This window comes from Hypanus sabinus, chromosome 13 (genome assembly GCF_030144855.1).
Source record: "Hypanus sabinus isolate sHypSab1 chromosome 13, sHypSab1.hap1, whole genome shotgun sequence".
Lineage (NCBI taxonomy): Eukaryota > Metazoa > Chordata > Chondrichthyes > Myliobatiformes > Dasyatidae > Hypanus > Hypanus sabinus.
Window position 1 is genome coordinate 41513907 of NC_082718.1, and position 21379 is coordinate 41535285.

Genomic DNA, 21379 nt, shown 5'->3' on the forward strand with positions numbered 1-21379 from the left:
AACACTCTCATTTGAAAGACATAATAAACTCAGGACACTTCTGTTCAAGTCGCAACTTGGAGAATTCTACTTGGACATACTTATTGGTATTTGCACGATTCCTTATACAGTCAAAGAACAGAAACACCCTTCAGCCCACCTAGTCCATGCCCTATTATTCTGCCAAGTCCCATTGACCTGCACCTGGATGATAGCCCTCAATATACGTCCAATGTATTTATTCAAACTCCTTTTAAATATTGAAATCAAACCCACATCTTCCACAGCAGCTTGCTCCACACTCTCAGTAACAATTTGCCTCACTTCCTCTAAGGGTTTTCATCTTTCATTCTTAACCTATGACCTCTAGATCTAGTCTTATTCAACCTAAATGAAACAAAAGCCTACTTGCATTTGCCCAATCTATACTCATCAGTTTTGTATACCTCTATCAAATCTCCCCTCATTCTCTTGGGAATAAAGTCCCAACCTATTCAACATTTTCCTATAAATGATGTTCTCAGGTCTCGGCAGCATCCTCGTAAGTTGGGTTTTCAGATAATTACTCAGAGTAACAATCATACATTACGAAGTATTTACAGCAGTGCCACAAATATGTAGTCCAACAGGTCTACCCTGGTTGAAAAGCAATAAATAAAGACCACAGTTGTTGGGAATATGAAATAAATACAGAATACTTGAGATACTCAGCAATTCAGACAGAATCTGTGGAGAGGCAAGTGGAGTTAACATTACGGATCAATGAGTCATAATCAGTTCAGATATTTATGTTCCAACCAGACTCTCATTATCCTTTAATTTTGTATTTTAATTCCTCTTACTCTCATACAATTACCTAACCTCTTAAATGCATCAAATGCAATTTGTTTAACAGCTGACAGCAGACTGAATTTCCTCACCATTCACTGCAGATGGACAATTTTGAATTAAAGATGTCAAAAAGTGAAAATATTGTTTGCATTGTGCACTTACAGCCAGAGAAACAATGAAAATCCAGAAATGTAAAGATTCCTTTGTGCCCGGAAAAGTTTCATGTTAACATGATCATACATATTTGGAAGCAATTTTTCGTCTTTTCCAATTCCATGATTCATCGAATATTTTCTCACCTCTCTAATGGCATCTACAAAGAGCGACAAATTTTGAAACACATTTTGAGCTTCATGATAGTTCACAAAATGGCAAAAAAATACATTCAAGACACACATGTTCAACCTCCCACCCAAAATTTGTATCTAGACTCAAGCAAAGAGCATTCAGGCAAAATTTCCTTTTAAACAGTAAATGAAAGAAAAGCCAACCAGCTAAAATTAAGTGTCACAATGGGAAATCAAAATTCTTTAAATTATGGAACACTTTACTCTTTCCATGGTCCAAAGGGCCTTTCCATACTCTCTATGACAATCATAAATATCTAATCTTGTGCTATTTCCTGATTATCTCACACTTGTCTACAACAAATGGCATTAACCAGGAGGCTCTTATTCCAGACTACATATTAGACCAGACTACATTACTATCCTTTTGATTTAAGACTTGGCGACCAACATAAAATTTTGCCTACTTCAAACCATATTTCTAAAATCCAATGGGTGAGTAGTTGGGCTGGAAATCTTTCATCAACTGCAGCCACAATGAAATGACTTAGCAAAGTGGTCAGTTGTATCAAAATCAACTCTGGTAATCTATGGATCACACAAAAATAGTTTTAGCTGAGGATTTAGATTGGACAAAGCTTTTCCACACCCAGTTTACCTTGCAGTATCTGCTTCATCTAAGGATTAAAGCACAATGCAGGGAAAGCTGTCCCACAGACCAACAGTCATACTCAGAGAAACAAATTTTTCATCTAAAGTCAGATATTCCCATTTCAACTGCTGATGCATCCTGCCTAAAGATCCAACATAGTCAAAAATAATGAAAGTCCTTTGAAATTGGAAAGGACCCCGTAAATCCATACCTTTGGTTCTAGACCTTAGGGATATCATATGATATCAGATCAAACATAGCAAGGAAATTTGATGTCTTTCATTCACTCTCACATCGGCAGAAAAACCAGACCTCCTCTCTGAACACCCGTCATCAGCAAATATTTTTGAAGTCTCCTCATGATACCATTAGACAACACGTATAACTACTTTGAAAATTTCTCTGCTGAAACTCATCTCTACAAGAGCCAACTGTAATTCATCTAGTGGATCTGAGAGGCAACTCCTGAGGCGTGCAATAATCAGAAATGGGTCCTAGTTCCTTTATACCATACTTCCAACAGAAGTTCTTCAGTAATTTAGATTTCTGCAAAACTTTGAGGGTAATGAACCAGAATTAACAATGCTTTCTCTCCACTTTCAGCTTAGTAAGAATTAGTTTTGCAATTACTAAGTGAGTCAGGCAAGGAAAAGAAACCATTATATAACAGGATTGCAAAAGTCAAATGCACAAGATGCAATTCAATGTAATCAAATACTTCTTTCAATGTGACTTTACAGCTCTATATTACAAAACTGACTTGTGTCACAAAGACTAGGTTACCAATGTGGCTCCGAAAAATTCTGTATGCTAGTTAAAGAGCTAGACTACAGTTAGAAACACAAGCAACTTCATCAGAAGAATCCTAGAAGGCAAAAAGCTGTTAAAAAATAGCAAATGACACAATGAAGATGGTTTAGAATTTTTGTTGAAAACTAAGACACCACAGAATTTTGTGTTGAAACATTAAGATCAAATGAAAGGAAAAGCACTACCATAAATATCAATGTTGGCAAAACAACACAAAGAATGTACATAGTAGGATGTTACTTTCAGCCCGTGAGCGAAATATGAGAACAAATGGAAATAGTTGTTTCTCTCCATATTTTAGTGCAAAATTTCAATTCCAGTATCAAATTTGATATCAAGATATTGATCTCAATTCAAGTAAAAGATAAACTTCTTAATGGTCGTATTCCTGTGTTTGGCTGCATTACTTAGTAGAAAAGACCAACATTCTTCTGAAAGAAATTTCTGTATTCTCACTCTATGCTCTGCTGCACTTATCAGTCTTGCAGGAGTTCATGGAGCCCTTGTTACTTATGCACCCAAATTTTACAAATTCAGCCTCAATACAACAATCCGCTCCCACCTTAATATTCACTTTAGTACTAAACAGGAGGGAAAATATTGTTGCAATTCTACTACAAAATGCATTTCAAGAAAACTCACTGAGACTGTTCAAATACAAATGTTTAAGTTCAATACTGAGTAAGAAACCACTTCATCATAGAGCCAAAAAGCTGTAGATACTGTTTTACAAATTAACCTAATCATGATGCAAAACTATGTTGAAAACCATCAAGTTGCTGTTGTTGCTATTCCTCTCCACGCCTTATGGGGCATCAGGTAACATCCTTGCCATATTTTCCCACACGAGGCTGAGTTGTTAGCTCAACACTCAACCCAGCATGGACAGAAAGCATGCAAATAGCTGGCTGGATTCGAACCCGGGACCACTAGCCATGAAGTTCAGTGCAGATGCCGCTACACCACCAGCCCTAAATCCTCACGATGTGCACCTTCAAAAAGCTATCAAATGCTCTGGTCCAGAAAAACAGGAGCACTCAGAGTGCAAGGCAATTGCAAGTAATAAATAAAATCATGCAAAAACAATAAATTTAAATCTGATTCTTCAGTATATACAGTCTATGAAATTGCATTAAATCCATTTTCCTGAAATATTGCACTTACCAAAAAACAAGACAACCAAGACTACAATAATTGTGAGGAAGGCTCTACTCCAAAAGGAAGCAACTTTCTCCCACAAACGGAAAGAAAAAACTTTCCACCACCTGAAAAGAATCACAAAATTGTAGTACAAAACATAACTGGAGGGGGCAAAAAACATTATATTTTTGCTTTGAAATTACAAAACAAGGAATGACCATTCCACCTAAAAGAACCTCTCAGCAGATTAGCATAAAAGGAGGCTTTGCCCTTCTCCCTCGGGGGTTGACTTAATTCCCCTTTAAAAGATCGTTATTGTAACCATCTTATGTAATGGCAAGTTCCACATTCCAATGAATTTCAGGTTATAGATACTTCAGCAAGATAGCACGGGTAACAAATGGCCTTTATCTTGCTTCTAGTTATTTGGTTCTTTTGACAAGGGTAATTTAGTCTTTCCTGCCCTCAAGCAAAACAAAGGATAATAACACTAGTTTCTGTGGTAACTATGTGAAACTTCGAATTTCAAGTCTATGATGGTTTGCTTCATTATTTTTTTGGTAGGGAAAAAGGATTATATTATATAGCATTTCTTGAGGCACACTTGATAAACAGCTTACATTTATTTATCTGGAAATATAACAAATTTCTTCAAAAGTGTTACTATAACAATGAACCATAAAAGTTTTCAGGTAGATTTTAAACAGTAAATAAAAGGCGAAGAAGGTGGAGAGTGTATTGGAGCCATGTAGGAAGGTTTATGGAAGATGATCTTAGATTTGGGTCTTCTGCAATTTAAGAAATGGCAAACAGAGCATTATTAAAACTTTGCATACTCAAGAATCCATTAGAGGTCATGCTTAGTCTTGCAAACATTGTGCAGAGGGATTAAAGATTTATGCAAGATACCATGATATGTCAGGGAGAGAAAACAGAAATTTGAAATCAATCTTCCAAACTAGAAGTCACTAGAGACTTCAGAAGGGGATTGATGTTTTGCATTGAGGCCTTCAACAGGACTGGAAAGGAAGGGAGGCAGAGACCAGAACCAGACGGAGGGAGGGAAAGGAGTACAAGTTGGCAAATGATCAGAGAGAACAGGTGACTGAGAGTGTGGGATGAAGTAAGAAGCTGGGAGAGGTAAGTGGAAGAGATAAAGGGCTGAAGAAGGAATCTGATAGGACTGTGGACTATGGAAGGAGGAGGGGAACCAAAGAGGGGTAATGGACAGGTGAGGAGAATGGATGAGGGAGTAGCCAGAATGGGGAAAAGAAAGAGGATGAATAGGGTAGAGATTAAATTGATGTTCATGCCATCAGGTTGGAGGCTACCCAGACAGAATATGAGGTATTGTTCTGCCAACCAGCTTCGCCTCTCCATGACAGTAGGAAAGGCCATGGACAGACATATCAAAATGGGAATAAGTAGTCACCAGGAAATCTTGCCTTTTGCAGCAGCCAGAGCAAAGATGCTTGACAAAGTGGTAATCTACCTTGGGACTCATCGATGTAGAGGAGGCATCAATGGGAACATCAGATACAATAGATGACCCCAACAGACTCATAGGTGAAGCATCGCCTCATCTGAAATGACTGTTTGGGGCCCTAAATGGTCGTAAGGAGGGCTAGGTGTTGGCGTGGCACTCGTCATGCTTGCAGGGATAAGTACCAGGATGTACCACAGTGTGGAGGAATGGACACAGATCAAGAAAGAGGTGAAAAACGTCACAAATGTGATGGCACAGTGGAAGTTGGATGTTCATCACCCTGTATCAAACAGACCACAATCCCTCCCACATTCTAATGCAATCTGGGCAAGCACACACATTCTTAGGAACTTCAGGGTATATTTTTAACCAGAAAATAAATTAGCAAGATAAATTAACCAATTTAAACATACCTTCGAGGTGAGATGAATGGTAAACATAGAAGCAAAATTAAACCTATTTCTGCGTACAGGAAAGACGCAACTGCAACCCATTGCAATGTCATTGTTCTTGATGAAGCCTACCAAAATGAAAACATTTGTGTTTTAAATACATTTAAAACACACTTAGTAATGGATCTTCAATGGCATTTTCAGTTCAGTTTGAGTTGCTCACATGGTTTAACATACAGAATGAAACATTCACAGAACTATAGCTATCAAGATTCAAAGTAAATTCATTATCAAAGTACATACATGTTACCATATCAACCCTGAAATTTGTTTTCTTGTGGGCATTCACAGTGAACACAAGAAACACAACAGAATCAATGAAAAACTGCACACAAAGATGGACAACCAATGTACAAAAGGCAAACTATAGAAAAAGAGAGAAAAAAAGCAAAATAATAATAATAATAATAAATAAATAACCAACAAATATGAGTTGTAGAGTCCTTGAAAGCGAGCCCATAGGTTGTGGAATCAGTTGAGTGTTGGGGTAAGTGAAGTTATCCACTCAAGTTTGAGAGCATGATGGTTGAGAGGTAGCCACAAATCAATAATAGTAACGGACTGGTCCACTGCATTTGGCTTCTAAGATAAGCAACCAAATTTACTCTAATAACAATACAAGTTTCTATTGTTATACTAAATACAATCTCCATATCAAAATAATGGATGCCATGAATAGAACACTGCCCTGGAGTCTTCTAGAACTTAAAACAGATCTTATCAGGTCTGTGGTAAGTAAGCAAGGAGACTTTTTTTTAAAATCACACATTTCCTCAAAGAAGAATAGCCCTTAGCTTGGCAGTGGTGTTATCAGGACACCGTCATGACATTGTTTCCGTAGCAAGCTATTCTTGTTTTTATGAGGCCGAGTTGCTAGCTCGACGCTCAACCCGACTTGGATTCAAACTTGGGAACCTTCGCTCCGGAGTCTGGCGCTGATATTATTGCATCACCAAGTGGGACGTTTCCTCAAAGTTCACAGTCAAAGTAAAATTTATTATCAGAGTACATACACGTCACCACATACAAACCTGGGATTCTTTTTCTGCGGGCATACTTAGTAAATCTAAAGAACAGTAACCGTTAACTGTAAACAAACTCTGCAAATGCAGATACAAATAAAAAGCAATAATGAGCATGAAATAACAATATAACAGAGCCCTTAAATGAGTGTAGTTATCACCTTTTGTTCAAGTGCCTGATGGTTGAGGGGTAGTAACTGTTCCTGAACATAGTGGTGCCAGTCCTCAGGCACTTGTACCTGCTACCTGATGGCAAGACCATAGCCTGGGTGGTGAGGATCTTTGATGATGGGTGCTGATTTTCTATGGCAAAGTTTCATGTAGATGTGCTGAATGGCTGAGTGGGATTTACCCATTATGTACTGGGCCAAATCTACTACCCTTTGTAGGATTTTCTGCTCAAAGTCATTGGTGTTCCCATACCATAATGCAGCCAGTCAGCATACTTCCCACCACACATTTATAAATGTTTGCCAAATCTCCAGATTCCCAAGGAAGTAAAGATGCTGAAGTGCTTTCTTCATAATTATATTTATATGATGGGTCCAGGACAAGTGCTCTGAGATAGTGTCACCCAGGAATTTAAAGTTACTGACCCTCCCCACTTCTGATCCTCTGATGACCACCCACACCCTTGTCATTTTCTTTTAATTTTTAATCAGCTGTTAACCATTGATGGGAAAACAAATAGGGCAGTTTGAGACCATAAGAAATGCAATCAAAGCCTTCAGGTATTGCAACCAATCCTAATATTCTTAACAATCCAGACTCTACCTTAGGCCTTGATTCACCCAGCACATCAAATACTCTACAAGGAGTTTTCATGTCTTTCAAATCAGCAAACTGACCAAAACCACTGCGGTTTGGATCCTTTACAAAACAACTTGCCTTCAAGAAGCAACTTGAAGTAGATATTCTACTTTATCATTTATAGCCTGGGTTTTCAAGATGTTTGTCATATTTGATAGGTGAAGTGGAACTATGTTGTACATAATTTAAATCACTTGGGTCTCTGATTAAAATTCCCTGTGAGTAAATAAATATGAATAGATCATAGGTAATGATTAACTTCTTTGATTTTTAAAAGATTGGTCAATCATGATACTTAGTCATTCACATACGACATTAATATCAAACAGATGCAAGTCCACGTACTTTCCTCCATTACTATTTCCTCAAATGACTCGTCACTGCATTTCACTTCATTTGGCCCAATAATCCCAAGAGCACACCTTATAAACCATCTGGGTAGCCATCAACCTGATGGTGTGAATATCAATTTCTTCCACTAACAATACATTTTCCCTTCCCCTTCCATCTTCCCCACTCTGGCCTTTTATCTCCTCATTGTCCCTTTCTTCTGTACCCACTCTCCTTTCCTATCAGATTCCTTCCTCTCCAGCCCTTTAACTGGCTTCACCAATCCAGGTCTCCACCACACTCCTTGCCAAATGTCTTCGATTCATCTAGTCACTAAATTGATGATTCATTCAACTTCACTTTGCAGGCAAGTTACAAATCATTTGTTCAGACTGATCTTGAAATTAGTCTGAACAAAAACACATTCCAAACTTTTGAGGTATGTCATTTAATTTTAGTTTCTCTGCAGTTTTTGGTAAGTAATGCTATTAACCTCACTGTTGCAGGATTAACAAGCATTACATCTCTGCCAACATCACTACATTCACCTCATTTTTGGCCCTGTTTTTCAAAACCTATATAACCCTCAAGAAACCAGACATGGAATAAGTGTGTCTGTATATATACATATATATAAGTTACATTATTAACATCTCATAAGTAGTTACACAGCACAGAGACAGGCCCTGCTGCAGTCAATCATCTCTAAACCATCAGTAATCCATTTCCACCAGCATTTTGTCTTTAATGCCTTAGCAATTCAAGTGCATGGCTAAATACTTAATACATGTTGTGACAGTAACACCCACTACCTCAGGTGCTCCAGATTCCAAGCACCCACTGAGTGAAAAAAAATTTTCCTCAGATCTCCCATGCTAAACGCATCTTTTGATTTTTGACTCTTCTACAATGGATGTACCTCCCCCACCGCCACCCTCCAAGGAAACATCCCACCCCAGCTAACATCCTAGTGAATCCCCTCTACACTTTCCAATGCAATCACGCCTTTCCACTTGTGGGATAACCGTAATTAGACATCCATTTGCAGTCTAACTTTCATAAAACTGTACCATAACCTCTATTATATCCTGAGCACCAATTAGCGAAGGTCAGTATCCTCCAAACTGTCTTCACTAACTGCATTATCTGCATTAACACTTATCTAAGATTAAGCTAAATCTTGGAAAAATTCATAAATTCTCCATACCTTCTCTGGGCACGCCCAGACTAAACTAGATCATGTGTTTCATTCACCTATTCTCAGAGCCTCAATTACTGCAACCTTCTTTATGACCTTCCAATTTTTCCTCTATTACAAATATCTTGATAAAACTGTATCTACCACCTCAGCTTTTAAAATGCTTAACCAAACACTAAATTCACCAACATTTCACTTCATTCAAAACTCGGCCATTACACCCAAAGTCCGATTTATGCATCCATTCTGTCCTTCTTGATACAACACACACAAAATCCTGGGTAAACTCAGCAGGTCAGGCAGCATCTATGGAAATAAATAAACAATCGACGTTTTGGACCGAGCTCCTTCTTCAGGTGCTGGCTCAGTGCCCAAAAGATAACAGGCCTCACATCTGTAACCTCCACAAGGACCAAATCCTCAATTCCAGACAATACTCACAGCCGCGTCTCCATTTTATTAACGCAAGCTCCAAAGTCACATACATTTTTCTGATCTGCCTACCCCCTCCCCATTCAAAACTCTCTCACAGCGAAACACTGCATTGGAAAGTGTTCCCAGTAAAAAATGCCTCAGAACAATTTTTCTATTTGAAAAGTGTGTGAGAGAATGTTGCGTTGGTAAATTCGTAACTGACACCGGGATTGCTTGAAGAAAATTGTCTTCTCTCAAATATAAAGTGTTCCAAATAGTAACACATTATTCAATTCCTCATTTCTAACGAGGGGGAAAGCAACTGCCAAACGCATGCTACAGCAATGAGCGTATCAAAATCTCGCCAAGTGCTGCAACAAAATTGTTTTTTACATTAATTAAAGTTCGAATAGAACGAGAGCTTTTGGATCACTAAGTTACTAAAGAAAAAAGTTGCTTTCAAAAGATTAAGTGATCTAGGCATGTTTCAGTCCTTATTTAGCAAAAACCTATTTTGAGGACAGCGTTGTCATCCTAGTAGGGTTGGGTCTAAGGCAGAAGCAAACACGGAAGTAACCAGGGGCCACTTCTATGGCCTTCGGAGGCCCGCATAATTAGTAGGTATGTCGATATTTAAAAACCTGCCTGCAAGCAGCGCATTTGCCTCAATCCAAGCGTTACACGGGGGAGATGTACATCTGAAGACACCGCGCTGCGGGCCTGTGGGGACCCCCGCGCTCCCACTCCTCAAACTTAACGTTTCTCGATTGTGCTTAAAAAAAATTCCAATAACTTGATAAGCGGACAATCTGAAAAACCATACAAGAGAACTTGCCTTCCAAGCACTTCTTGCAGAGGGAACAAGCCCCCTCTCACACACTGCCCAGCGCCCACACGCACTGCGGATGACGTCAGTCCGAACAAAGCGCGCGCGGTTGACGTCACGCCGAATCGGGCACGCGCGTGCTTTCGGGGGCTTCCTGCGAGTGACCCGTGATCGCACTCCAACAATCATGAATGATTGTAATAAATCATAATAAATACCTTTCGCTGAAATTTCCTTCTGCAACTACCGCCAAAACATCAAACGGTAGTTGATTTTTTTCCCCCCGGATTTAGCCGACTGTAAGAACTGAACTTTGACAAACTTGTATAGTGGTTGCATCACGGCCTGTTTAAAAGAACCAATTCCCATGAAACGAAAAGGCAATAAAAATTGATGGACACAACCCAGTCTATCATATGTAAAGTCCTCTCCACAAACTACAAGGAGGGTTGCACAAGAATGCCACACCCATCATCAAAGACCCTCAACATCCAGGCCAAGTTCTCTTCTCACTGCTGACATAGTTAAGGAAGTATATAGGCTTTAGGTCCTATACCACCAGGTTCACAATTATTACCCTTCAACCATCAAGCTCCTAACCCAGCATGGATAACTTCACTCACCTCAACTCTGAACTTTTTCTGCCAGAAAGAAGGGGATCTCCTGGTGGCTAACCATTTCAATTCCTCTTCCCATTCCCACTCCGACATGTCAGTCCATACCCTCCTCTACTGCCAAGATGAGGCCATGCTCAAGGTGAAGGAATGATACTTTATATTCCCTCTGGATAGCCTACAACCTGATGGCATGAACATCAATTTCTCGAACTTCCGGTAATCACCACTTCCCATCCCCATTTCCCTCCCTCACCTTATCTCCTTACTTGTCCATCACCTCCCTCTGGTATTCCTCATCCCCTTTCTTCCAAGCTCTTCTACCCTTTCCAATTAGATTCCCTGTTCTCCAGCCCTCTATCTCTTCAACCAATCCACTTCCCAGCACTTTACCCTTCCCCCTCTCCCAGATTCACTTAAAGTTAAAGTCCATCCCGAGCGACTGAGAGTACGAGACTCCCCCTAGGTTAGGACACCAGTCTATCATGCGGTTAACCCCAGCATTTTGTCGGTACCCATTTTCAGCTCGGTGGACTGGAGCGATGTGTGGTTAAGTGCCTTGCTCAAGGACACAACACGCTGCCTCGGCTGGGGCTTGAACTCACAACCTTCAGATCACTAGTCCAATGCCTTAACCAGTTGGCCACATGCAACACAGATTCACATATCACCTTGTGTTTCTTCCTCCCCACCCACCATCTTACTCTGACTTCTTATCTTTTTTCTCCAGTCCAGATGAAGGGCCTCAGCCCAAAAAGTTGAACGTTTTCTCTGTTCCATAGATGCTGCCTGGCCTGCTGAGTTCCTCCAGCATTTTGTGTGAGCTGCCTGGATTTCCAGCATCTGCAGATTTTCTTCTGTTTCTGATTCCATAACCTTTGGGTTCACTTTCAAGGACTCCACAACTCATGTTCTCAGTATTTATTTATTTATCGATAGCACAGAGCCGGCCATTCTGGCCTAACGAGCTATGTGCCAGCATCCCGAGCCTAAGTTACAATTACCATAAACCCTCTAGCTGGACTGTGGGAGGAACCTGGAGCAAACACACACAGATACAAGGAGAATGCACAAGCTCCTTACAGTATTATTTATATATTTTTAATATTTGCACAGTTGTCTTCTTTTACACATTGGTTGTTTGCAATTTCTGTTTGTGTGTAGTCTTTCACTGGTTTTATTGTATTTCTTTGTTTTACTGTGCTTGCAAGATAATGAATATCAAGGTAGTATCTGGTGACATGTAATTACTTTGATACTAATGGTACTTTGGACATTGTAGAGCATCTCCTTTTGCAGAATACTAGGTCCAACCACGCTAATGAATGCTAGAGGGGACCCGGTGGTGTATGCTTTAAAATGGGACCTTGAAGTGAGTAGTTTCTCATAGAGTCATAGAGAAGTACAGCACAGATACAGGCCCTTCAGCCCATCTAGTCCATGTCAAAACCATTTAAACTGTCTACTCCCAACAATGTGCACCTGGATTATAGGCCTCCATATCCCTACTATCTATGTACCTATCCAAACTTCTCTTAAACGTTGAAATCAAGCTCATATGCACCACTTGTAGTGGCAGCTTATTCCACACTCTCATGACCCTCTGAGTGAAGAAGATTCCCCTCATGTTCTCGTTAAACTTCCTACTTTTCACCCTTAACCCATGAGCACTTTGTTGTATCCCACCCAATTTCATTGGAAAAAAGCCTGCTTGTATTTACCCTATCTATACACCTCATAATTGTGTATATCAAATCTCCTCTCCATCTTCTATGTTCTAAAGAATACAGTCCTAACCTATTCAATCTTTCTTTATAAATCACTTCCTCTGGACCTGGTAACATCCTTGTAAATTTTCTCTGCACTCTTTCAATCTTGTTTACATCTTTCCTGCAGGTAGGCGATGAAAATTGCATGCCATACTCCAAATTAGACTCCACCAACATCTTCAACATAACATCCGATCTTCTGTACTCAGTACATTGATTTATAAAGGCCAATGTGCCAAAAGCTTTCTTTACAACCCTATCTACCTGTGATACCACTATAAATGAATTCTGTCCCTGTATTCCCAGATCCCTTTGTTCTACCACACTCCTCAATGCTCTACCGTTCACTGTGTAAGACCTACCCTGGCTGGTCCTTCCAAAATGCTACACCTTGCACTTGTCTGCATTAAATTCCATCCACCATTTTGCAGCCCACTTTTCCATCTGATCTTGATCTTGATCTTTGATAGTCCTCCTCGCTGTCCACTATGCTCCCACTCAGTTGTCATCCACAAATTTGCTGATCCAATTATCATCCAGATCAGTGATATAGATGACAAGCATCAAAGGACCCAGCACCGATCCCTGCGGCACACCACTAGTTACAGGCCTCTAGTCAGAGACACAACCCTCTACTCCCACTCTCTGGCTTCTCCCACAAAGCCAATGTCAATCTAATTTACTACCTCATCCTGAGTGAAGGTTCAGCAAACGAACCTTCTTGACCTGCCTCCCATGCTCAATCATATGCCATTCTTAAATAATGAGAGTACCAGAGAATCAATATCAGATTTATTATCACTGAAATATGTAATGAATTTGTTTGTTTTATGACAGCAATACAGCGTAAGACAAAAAATTATAGTAAGTTACAAAATAAAGTGCAAAGGAGGAATAGCAAGGTAACGTTCATGGGTAATTGACCATACAGAAATCTGATGGAGGAGGGGCAGAAAAGGTTTATGAAACCTTGAGTGTGAGTCTTCATGCGTGTTCGTAATGAAAACAGGGCATGTTCCAGTTGGTGAGGGGCCTTAATCCTGGACATCATCTTCTTGAGTCACTGCCTTTTGAAGATGTCCTCAATGTTGTGGAAGGTTGTGCCCATAATGAGTCTACAACCCTTTCTGCATCTTTCAATCCTGTGCATTGGAGCTTCCAGGCCAGGTGGTAATGCAACGAGTAAGAATGCTCTCCCGCATCACCTACAGGAGTTTGCTAGAGTGTTTGGTGAGATACCAAATCTCCTCAAGCTCCTAGTGGAGTTGCTGTTGTGCCTTCTTTGTGACCGCATCAATATATTCAGTCCAGGCTAGATCCTTGAAGATATTGATTTCAAGGAACTTGAAGCTGCTCAAGAGATTGTAGATGTAGAATTTCCAGAGAAAAAAAACCAGAGCTGCTGGATTAACTCAGTGGATCAGGCAGCACCTGGATGGAAATGGATAGTCAACGTTTCAGACTGAGACTCATCATGTTTTATTACTGAATTCCACATATATGAAAGCAATTCTGTCCATTAAGTTCATTGGGTCCCAGCAGAACAATCCCATTGGTCCCATTTGGTCTCAGCCCTGAAACTTATTTTATTATACTCATCAGAATTTTTTAATTATTTGCCCATTTTGTACATAATATACATTAACAAAATTAATCAATCAGGTCATCTGTGGGATGTGGGAGAAAACTGGAGCACTTGACAGGAATTCCTGCAATTGTGGGGGAAGTGTGCAAACTGGAACAAGGCAGCACCCTAGGTCAGCCTCAAACCCGAGCCCATGGAGCAGAGGTAGTACCACTGCCCTACCACCTGCCATTCAAACAAATCATTCAGTTCTACCACATCACTCACTTGTATATTGCTTTCATGAGCCCTACCTCCTGAAAACCAACAACACAGACAGAAAGAAATGCAGATAACCCAGTGAATGACAATCATCAGATGCAAATTAAATAGTTTTATCCTCCCCCAAGCTCTGTTGTTCTCACAACCACTTTATTTTCATTGTCATCTGCTCCTTTGAGCAAGTCAAAAAACAATAATAAATCACATGTATATATCTTGAATATGGGATATGTATAAAAAGGTTTTTGATACAAACTCTGGATTGAAGAGCTTCCCACCCAAGCTTTTCCGAATAAATCGGCCTCTCTTATTAATTCCTTTATGATTGATTCTGGAATTTCAGAAATTTGGAGTTTTTTTACACCCCAATGACAAAGAGTTTTCATACTTTTCTCATGTTTATCATAATTATTCAAGAATTGATTACTTTTTTATTGATCACCGTTTACTTACAGATGTTATTGATTGTAAATATGACTCCATTACCATTTCTGACCATGCATCTTTGAAGCTATCTATTAAGACAATGGACTCATATACTAATGCTAAATCTTGGAGGTTCAACTCTATTTTATTGCAGGACTTAGACTTTCTTAATTTTATTAAACAACAAATTGATTTGTTTTTCTCAACAAATTCTACAGCAGAGATCTCTAGTGGAATTTTATGGGACACTTTTAAAGCATTTATTCGTGGACAGATTATTTCATACTCTGCTGGAGTTAGGAAACAAACTAATTCTAAAATATTAACATTGGTTGACAAAATCAAAGCAATTGATAAGATTTATTCAGTGACCCCCAGCAAAGAACTTTATAAAGAAAGAGTTGAACTTCAGATGGAGCATAGATGGAACATCCTCTTCGATTGAAAATCAGTTAATTAAATCTAGAACCCATTTTATGTACATGGAGATAAGTCTGACAAATTATTAGCTAATCAACTGAAAACTACTTCGGTTAAACGACGAATTACTAGGATTCGTAAACGAGATGGCACTCTGACGATCGACCATAAAGAGATAAATAAAGCCTTTTAAGATTTTTATAAGTCTGTATATCAATCAGAATTTGTTGAGGATTCTTCTATAATAGATGAATTTTTAAGAAAATTGAATATCCCAAAATTAACAACAGAGGATAGTGTATTCCTAGATGCACCTATTATGGAAACTGAAATAAAAAAGGCTACTTTTTCAATGAATTCCGCTAAAGCTCCCGGTCCAGATGGTTATACCATAGAATTTTTAAAATCCTCTTCCTCTATACTTTCTCCTTGGCTTTGTAAAATTTTTAAAGATGCGTTAACTATAGGTAAATTGCCACAATCTTTTTATGAAGCCTCTATCTCTTTAATTCTTAAAAAAAGATAAAGACCCCCCTGAATGTGCATCCTTGCTGAATACAGATTTTAAGATTTTTAGTAAAATTTTGGCTAGTAGATTAGAAAATATATTACCTCGAATTATTTCTGAAGATCAGACCGGATTTATTAAAAACCACTATTCATCTTTTAACATTAGAAAATTAATTAATATTATTTATGCTCCTTCATCCAAAATACCAGAATGTGTCATTTCCTTAGATGCTGAAAAAGCATTTGATAGAGTTGAATGGCCATATTTATTTAATACGTTGCAGCATTTTAATTTTAGTTCTAAATTTATATCATGGGTTAAATTAATATACTATAAACCCTTGGCTTCGGTCTTTACCAATATCAAAGATCTTTTTTTTCATTTATTCAGTGGTACAAGGCAAGGCTGTCCTTTACTATTTGACATTGTTTTGGAACCTTTAGCTATAGCCATTCATGAATCACCTATTATTTAGGGTATTACTCGTGGGGAAGGGACTTATAAGTTATCATTATATGCTGATGATTTGTTACTATACACATCCGACCCTGAGAGATCTATTCCTGCTATTTCGTCCTTGCTTGCTCAGTTTAGTAACTTTTCTGGTTACAAATTGAATTTTAATAAGAGTGAATTATTTCCATTAAATATGCAAGTTCCAATTTATAAACATTTACCATTTAAAGTTGTCACAGATTATTTTACTTATTTGAGTATTAAAATTACCAAAAAACATAAAGATTTATTTAAAGTTAATTTTTTACCCTTAATTGACCAAATTAAGCAACTTGCTACCAGGTGGTCTCCATTATCTTTGTCATTGGTTGGTCGAATTAATGCTATTAAGATGATGGTATTACCCAAATTCTTATATTTATTTCAAGCATTACCAATTTTTATTCCTAAATCTTTTTTTGATATTATTGACTCCAAAATATCTTCCTATCTGTGGCAGAATAAAAATCCTAGACTAAGCAAAACATATTTACAGAAGCCTAAGAAGGAGGGTGGTTTGGCTTTGCCAAACTTGAGATTTTACTATTGGGCAGTTAATATACGATATTTAATATTTCGGACACAAGAATCGGCTATAGCAGCTTGCCCACAATGGGTAAATTTGGAATGTAAATCTGTACAAGTCTTTTCATTGCTTTCAATTTTAGGATTTTCACTTCCTTTTTCTTTATCTAAATTGAATAAACAAATAACTAATCCTATAGTTAAACATACATTGCGAATATGGTTTCAATTTCGTAAATTTTTTGGCTTTAATAAGTTCATCTTATCAAGCCCTATTATATCTAACTTTCTTTTTCGGCCCTTTTTTATGGATCAAGCCTTTGTTTTATGGAAAACAAAAGGTATAACATGTTTTCATGATCGATTTTTAGATGATAGTTTTATGTCCTTTGAACAGCTATCTAATAAATATAATTTACCTAAAACTCATTTTTTTAGATATTTGCAAATTAGAAATTTTTTGAATAATAAGTTAGTCTTTTCTGAAATTATGTCCATTGGACATTACGGAAAAATTTTTAGCTCTGAATCCTTGTCGGAAGGGTTTAGTAGCTGTCATTTATAATATGATCATGAAAATACAGCCAGAAGTATCAGAAAAAATGAAGAAGGAATGGGGAAAAAGAACTTCATTGTCTTATACCCACTGAGCAGTGGGAGAAAATTTTTTAATTAGTCAATTCTTCTTCTATATGTGCTAAAAATGCTTTAATACAATTTAAGGTTGTACATAGAGCTCATATGTCTAAGGATAAACTTGCTCGATTTTATTCTTATGTTAATCCAATCTGTGACAGATGCCATTCTTTTTTTATTATTTTTTTTATTAGTTTTTCAAAACATTTTACAAATTAAAAACCCCAAATCCCAATGAGGAACATTAAAACAGTGCAAAATTAAGCATACAATAACAATATGCTACAAAGGAAGAGAATTTAGCAAAAAAAAAGCACCTGAATTAAAGACAAGTAAGCTGAGTGTCCTCCCCAAGCCCCACAACACAAGAAAAAAACAACAGCAACTCCAGACCAACCACAACACAATATAGAGAGAATAAGTCAGGACAGCCAAGCTCCCAGACTGTGAATACAATCAGCAACAGAGGGTAATAATGCCTTCTACCAGAAAAAAAAAGGAGCTGAAAGCAAGGGACCGAAAAGAAAAAAAAAACCCTAGTCAAGAGGAAGGTTATGAAAGTACTCGATAAAAGGTCCCCAGACCTTAAGGAACTTTAGATCCGAATTGAGAACTGAATAATGAATTTTCTCGAGGTCCAAACAGGCCATGATGTCGTTAAGCCATTGAGCTTGAGTGGGCGGGGCAACATCTCTCCATCTGAGGAGGATCAAGCGTCTAGCCAGGAGAGAGGCAAAGGATAATATTCAGCATTTGGTCGGACCCAGACATAAATCTGTCTCGCCCCAAAAACCGAACAGAGCAATTAAGGGGTTTGGTTCTAGGTGCTGATTCAGAATACACGATAACGTAGTGAAGACATCTTTCCAGAATTTCTCCAAGCTAGGACAGAACCAGTACATATGGATGAGAGAGGCCACGCCCCTCTTGCATTTATCACAGAGCGGACTAACGCTAGGGTAGAATCGAGATAGTTTAGATTTAGACAAATGGGCTCTATGAACAATCTTAAACTGTAAAAGGCAGTGGCGAGCACAAAGAGAGGTTGAGTTAACCGATTTGAGAACTGAATCCCAGCTCTCCTCAGATAAGGAGATATTTAAATCCTGCTCCCAGGCCATTTTGATTTTATCCATGGGGGCCCGTCGTAAGGCTGCTAGTTTATCTCGGATGATTGATATTAAGCCTTTACCTAGTGGATTCATGGAAAGAAATAGGTCCATAGCATTTTTCGCAGGCATTTCAGGAAAGTTAGGAATTAAAGGAGCAATAAAGTGTCGGATTTGGAGATACCTGAAAAACTGAGCATTGGGCAGATTGAACTTAACAGAGAGTTGCTGAAAAGAAGCGAAGCGATTATCAATGAAAAAATCTTCAAAATGTCTAATGCCCTTCCTATACCAAACCTGGAATGCTGAATCGTATGTAGTAGGTAAAAAAAGGTGATTATGAACAATAGAGCTGGAAGCGGAAAACCCCTGGACACCATAGCATTTCCTGATCTGAGGCCATATACGCAAAGTGTGTCTAACAAGAGGATTAGCTATTGATCTGGGCAGACTACTAGGGAGTGCAGAGCCAAGAAGTGCAGAGATAGATAATTCTTCAGTGGAGCTCAACTCCATCGCTACCCAGTTAGGGCACTCGGGTTGGCCATGAAAGAAAGACCAGAATGTATATTAGCTGCCCAATAATATAAACGAAAGTTAGGTAAAGCCATGCCACCCTCTTTTTTAGATTTTTGGGGATGGATTTTATTAATTCTAGAGCACTTATTCTGCCACAGATATGACAAAATAATAGAGTCTAAGGAATCAAAAAAAGATTTAGGAATAAAAATTGGGATAGATTGAAATAGGTATAAAAATTTGGGGAGAACATACATTTTAACAACATTAATACGACCTACCAAAGATATAGATAGAGGTGACCATTGTACCAGACTCTGTTTTATAGCATATGAAATATTGGCAAAGTTTTCACGAAAGAGATCTTTAAACTTCCTTGTGACTGTAATTCCAAGATAAGTAAATTGATTATGGACTACTTTAAAAGGGAGATCATGAAATGTTAGTTCTTGTGCTTCTTTATTAATTGGGAGAAGTTCACTCTTATGTAGATCATGAAATGTTAGTTCGACAGATGTCATTCTGATGTTGCTTCATTGACCCACATGTTTTAGGCTTGCCCTTGTTTGCAAAATTACTGGAAAGATATTTTCGGTATTATTTCAACAGTTCTGAATATCAATTTCCAACCGCATTCTATTCCTGCAATTTTTGGTTTACCAATGGTGGATAATAGTCGTTTATCCCCCTCATCTCGACGAATGATTGCATTTGTTACATTAATGGCTAGAAGATCTATCCTATTGAATTGGAAAGAAATTAATCCTCCAACCATACTTCAGTGGTTTTCTCAAACTATCTCTTGTTTGAGTTTAGAAAAAATTAGAAGTGCTGTCTTTGATCCTTCAGTTAAATTTGAAGAAACTTGGAGACCATTTATTCAACATTTTCATATGAGTTAAATTGTCTTTTCCTGAACCTCACTTTTATTATCCTTAATTATTTAGATGGAGGTTTGGAGTTATTGGCACGACTGTATATATTTGACATAGGCTATGGCCCATTTTGATTAGTTTATTTTCCCTCTTTTTTTGTTTTTTTTTTACTTCTTTTGTTCGCAATTACCATGAGTTTGGGTGTTATTATATATTGATTATCATCTATTTGAATGTTTATTTAAACTATTAACTATGTACTCTCAAACTCTCTGTATTCATGTTTCATTTATGTTTGTTCAAAAATTAATAAAAAGATTTAAAAAGAAAGAAAAATAAGAAAGAAGAGCTTGTTTCTTAGCTATTCATTCATGGCTTGGCTTCGCGAACGAAGATTTAGGAAGGGGGCTGCTCGCGCCTGCTGCAGGCTCACTGGTGGCTGACAAGGCCAATACAGGACAGACAGACCCGGCTGCAGCAGCTGCAAGGGGAAGATCTGTTCTGGGTTTGGTGCTTCTCCTTTTGTCCTCAAGGCCAGCCCTGTGTGTGTTCTCGGAGGAGGAGACAGACAGGTGAATGGTGTGTCACCAGACCTCGCGATCGGAGGCTAAAGATCACTGGCGATGGTCAATGTGACAGGCACCAAGGGATTTCTTCAGAGAGTCCTTGTACCTCTTCTTCGGTGCCCCCCTGTCACAGTGGCCAGTGGAGAGTTCGCCATACAGCAGTCTTGGGCAGGCGATGATCCTCCGTCCTGGAGACGTGCACTGCCCAGTGCAGCTGCGTCTTCAACAGCCTGGCCTCGATGCTGGTGACCTCCGCCCGTTCGAGGACTTCAATGTTGGTGACAAAGTCACTCCACTGGGTGTTAAGGATGGTGTGGAAGCAGCGCTGGTGTAAGCGCTCAAGGAGTCGTAGGTGGTGACAGTAGGTGACCCACGACTCGCAGGAGGGTGGTCGGTACAATGGCTCTGTACACACTTATCCTTGTGCCTTTCTTCAGATGCTTCTTGTTCCAGACTCTTTAGTACAGCCTGCCGAATGTGCTGTTTACCTTTGACTAGTGAAAATACTTTATTCTGCTTGAAAATTAAAATTGCTGATATTGGAAACTGGGGGGGGGGGATAAATCAGAAACTACTGGAAATACTCAGCAGGCAGGACCTTTGTGGACAGAAACAGAGCTAACTTTTCAGGTCAAACTGACTGGCTGAAGAAGGGTTTGATCTGTTGCGTATTTCCATTTTCTATTTTTGAATACTTATTGTACCATATGACTTGCTAATGTATTATAATCCTTTGGGATCAATAAAGTATCTATATTCCAAAGAAAAATATTGTAATCTCTTGGCAGCACATTTCCATAGCTTCTTAAAAATAAGAAGGCATTCAACCAT

General features: G+C 38.6%; 1 protein-coding gene across 2 annotated transcripts in view; it reads right to left on the reverse strand.

Moving 5' to 3' along the window:
• The window catches only part of dus4l (dihydrouridine synthase 4-like (S. cerevisiae)), a 59773-nt gene that overhangs the window by 13971 nt on the left and 24423 nt on the right, over positions 1-21379 (reverse strand). The window contains exons 1-4 of one of the 2 annotated variants that reach the window (XM_059987489.1): positions 10247-10340; positions 5599-5705; positions 3724-3824; positions 973-1123 (exon numbers count right to left, since the gene is read on the reverse strand). In XM_059987489.1, the coding sequence (XP_059843472.1) occupies positions 973-1123; positions 3724-3824; positions 5599-5690 (344 nt within the window). In that variant the 5' untranslated portion in view covers positions 5691-5705; positions 10247-10340. Of the gene's footprint in view, positions 1-972; positions 1124-3723; positions 3825-5598; positions 5706-10246; positions 10341-21379 lie in introns of those variants that run through there. The other variant, XM_059987490.1, reaches the window with a different exon arrangement.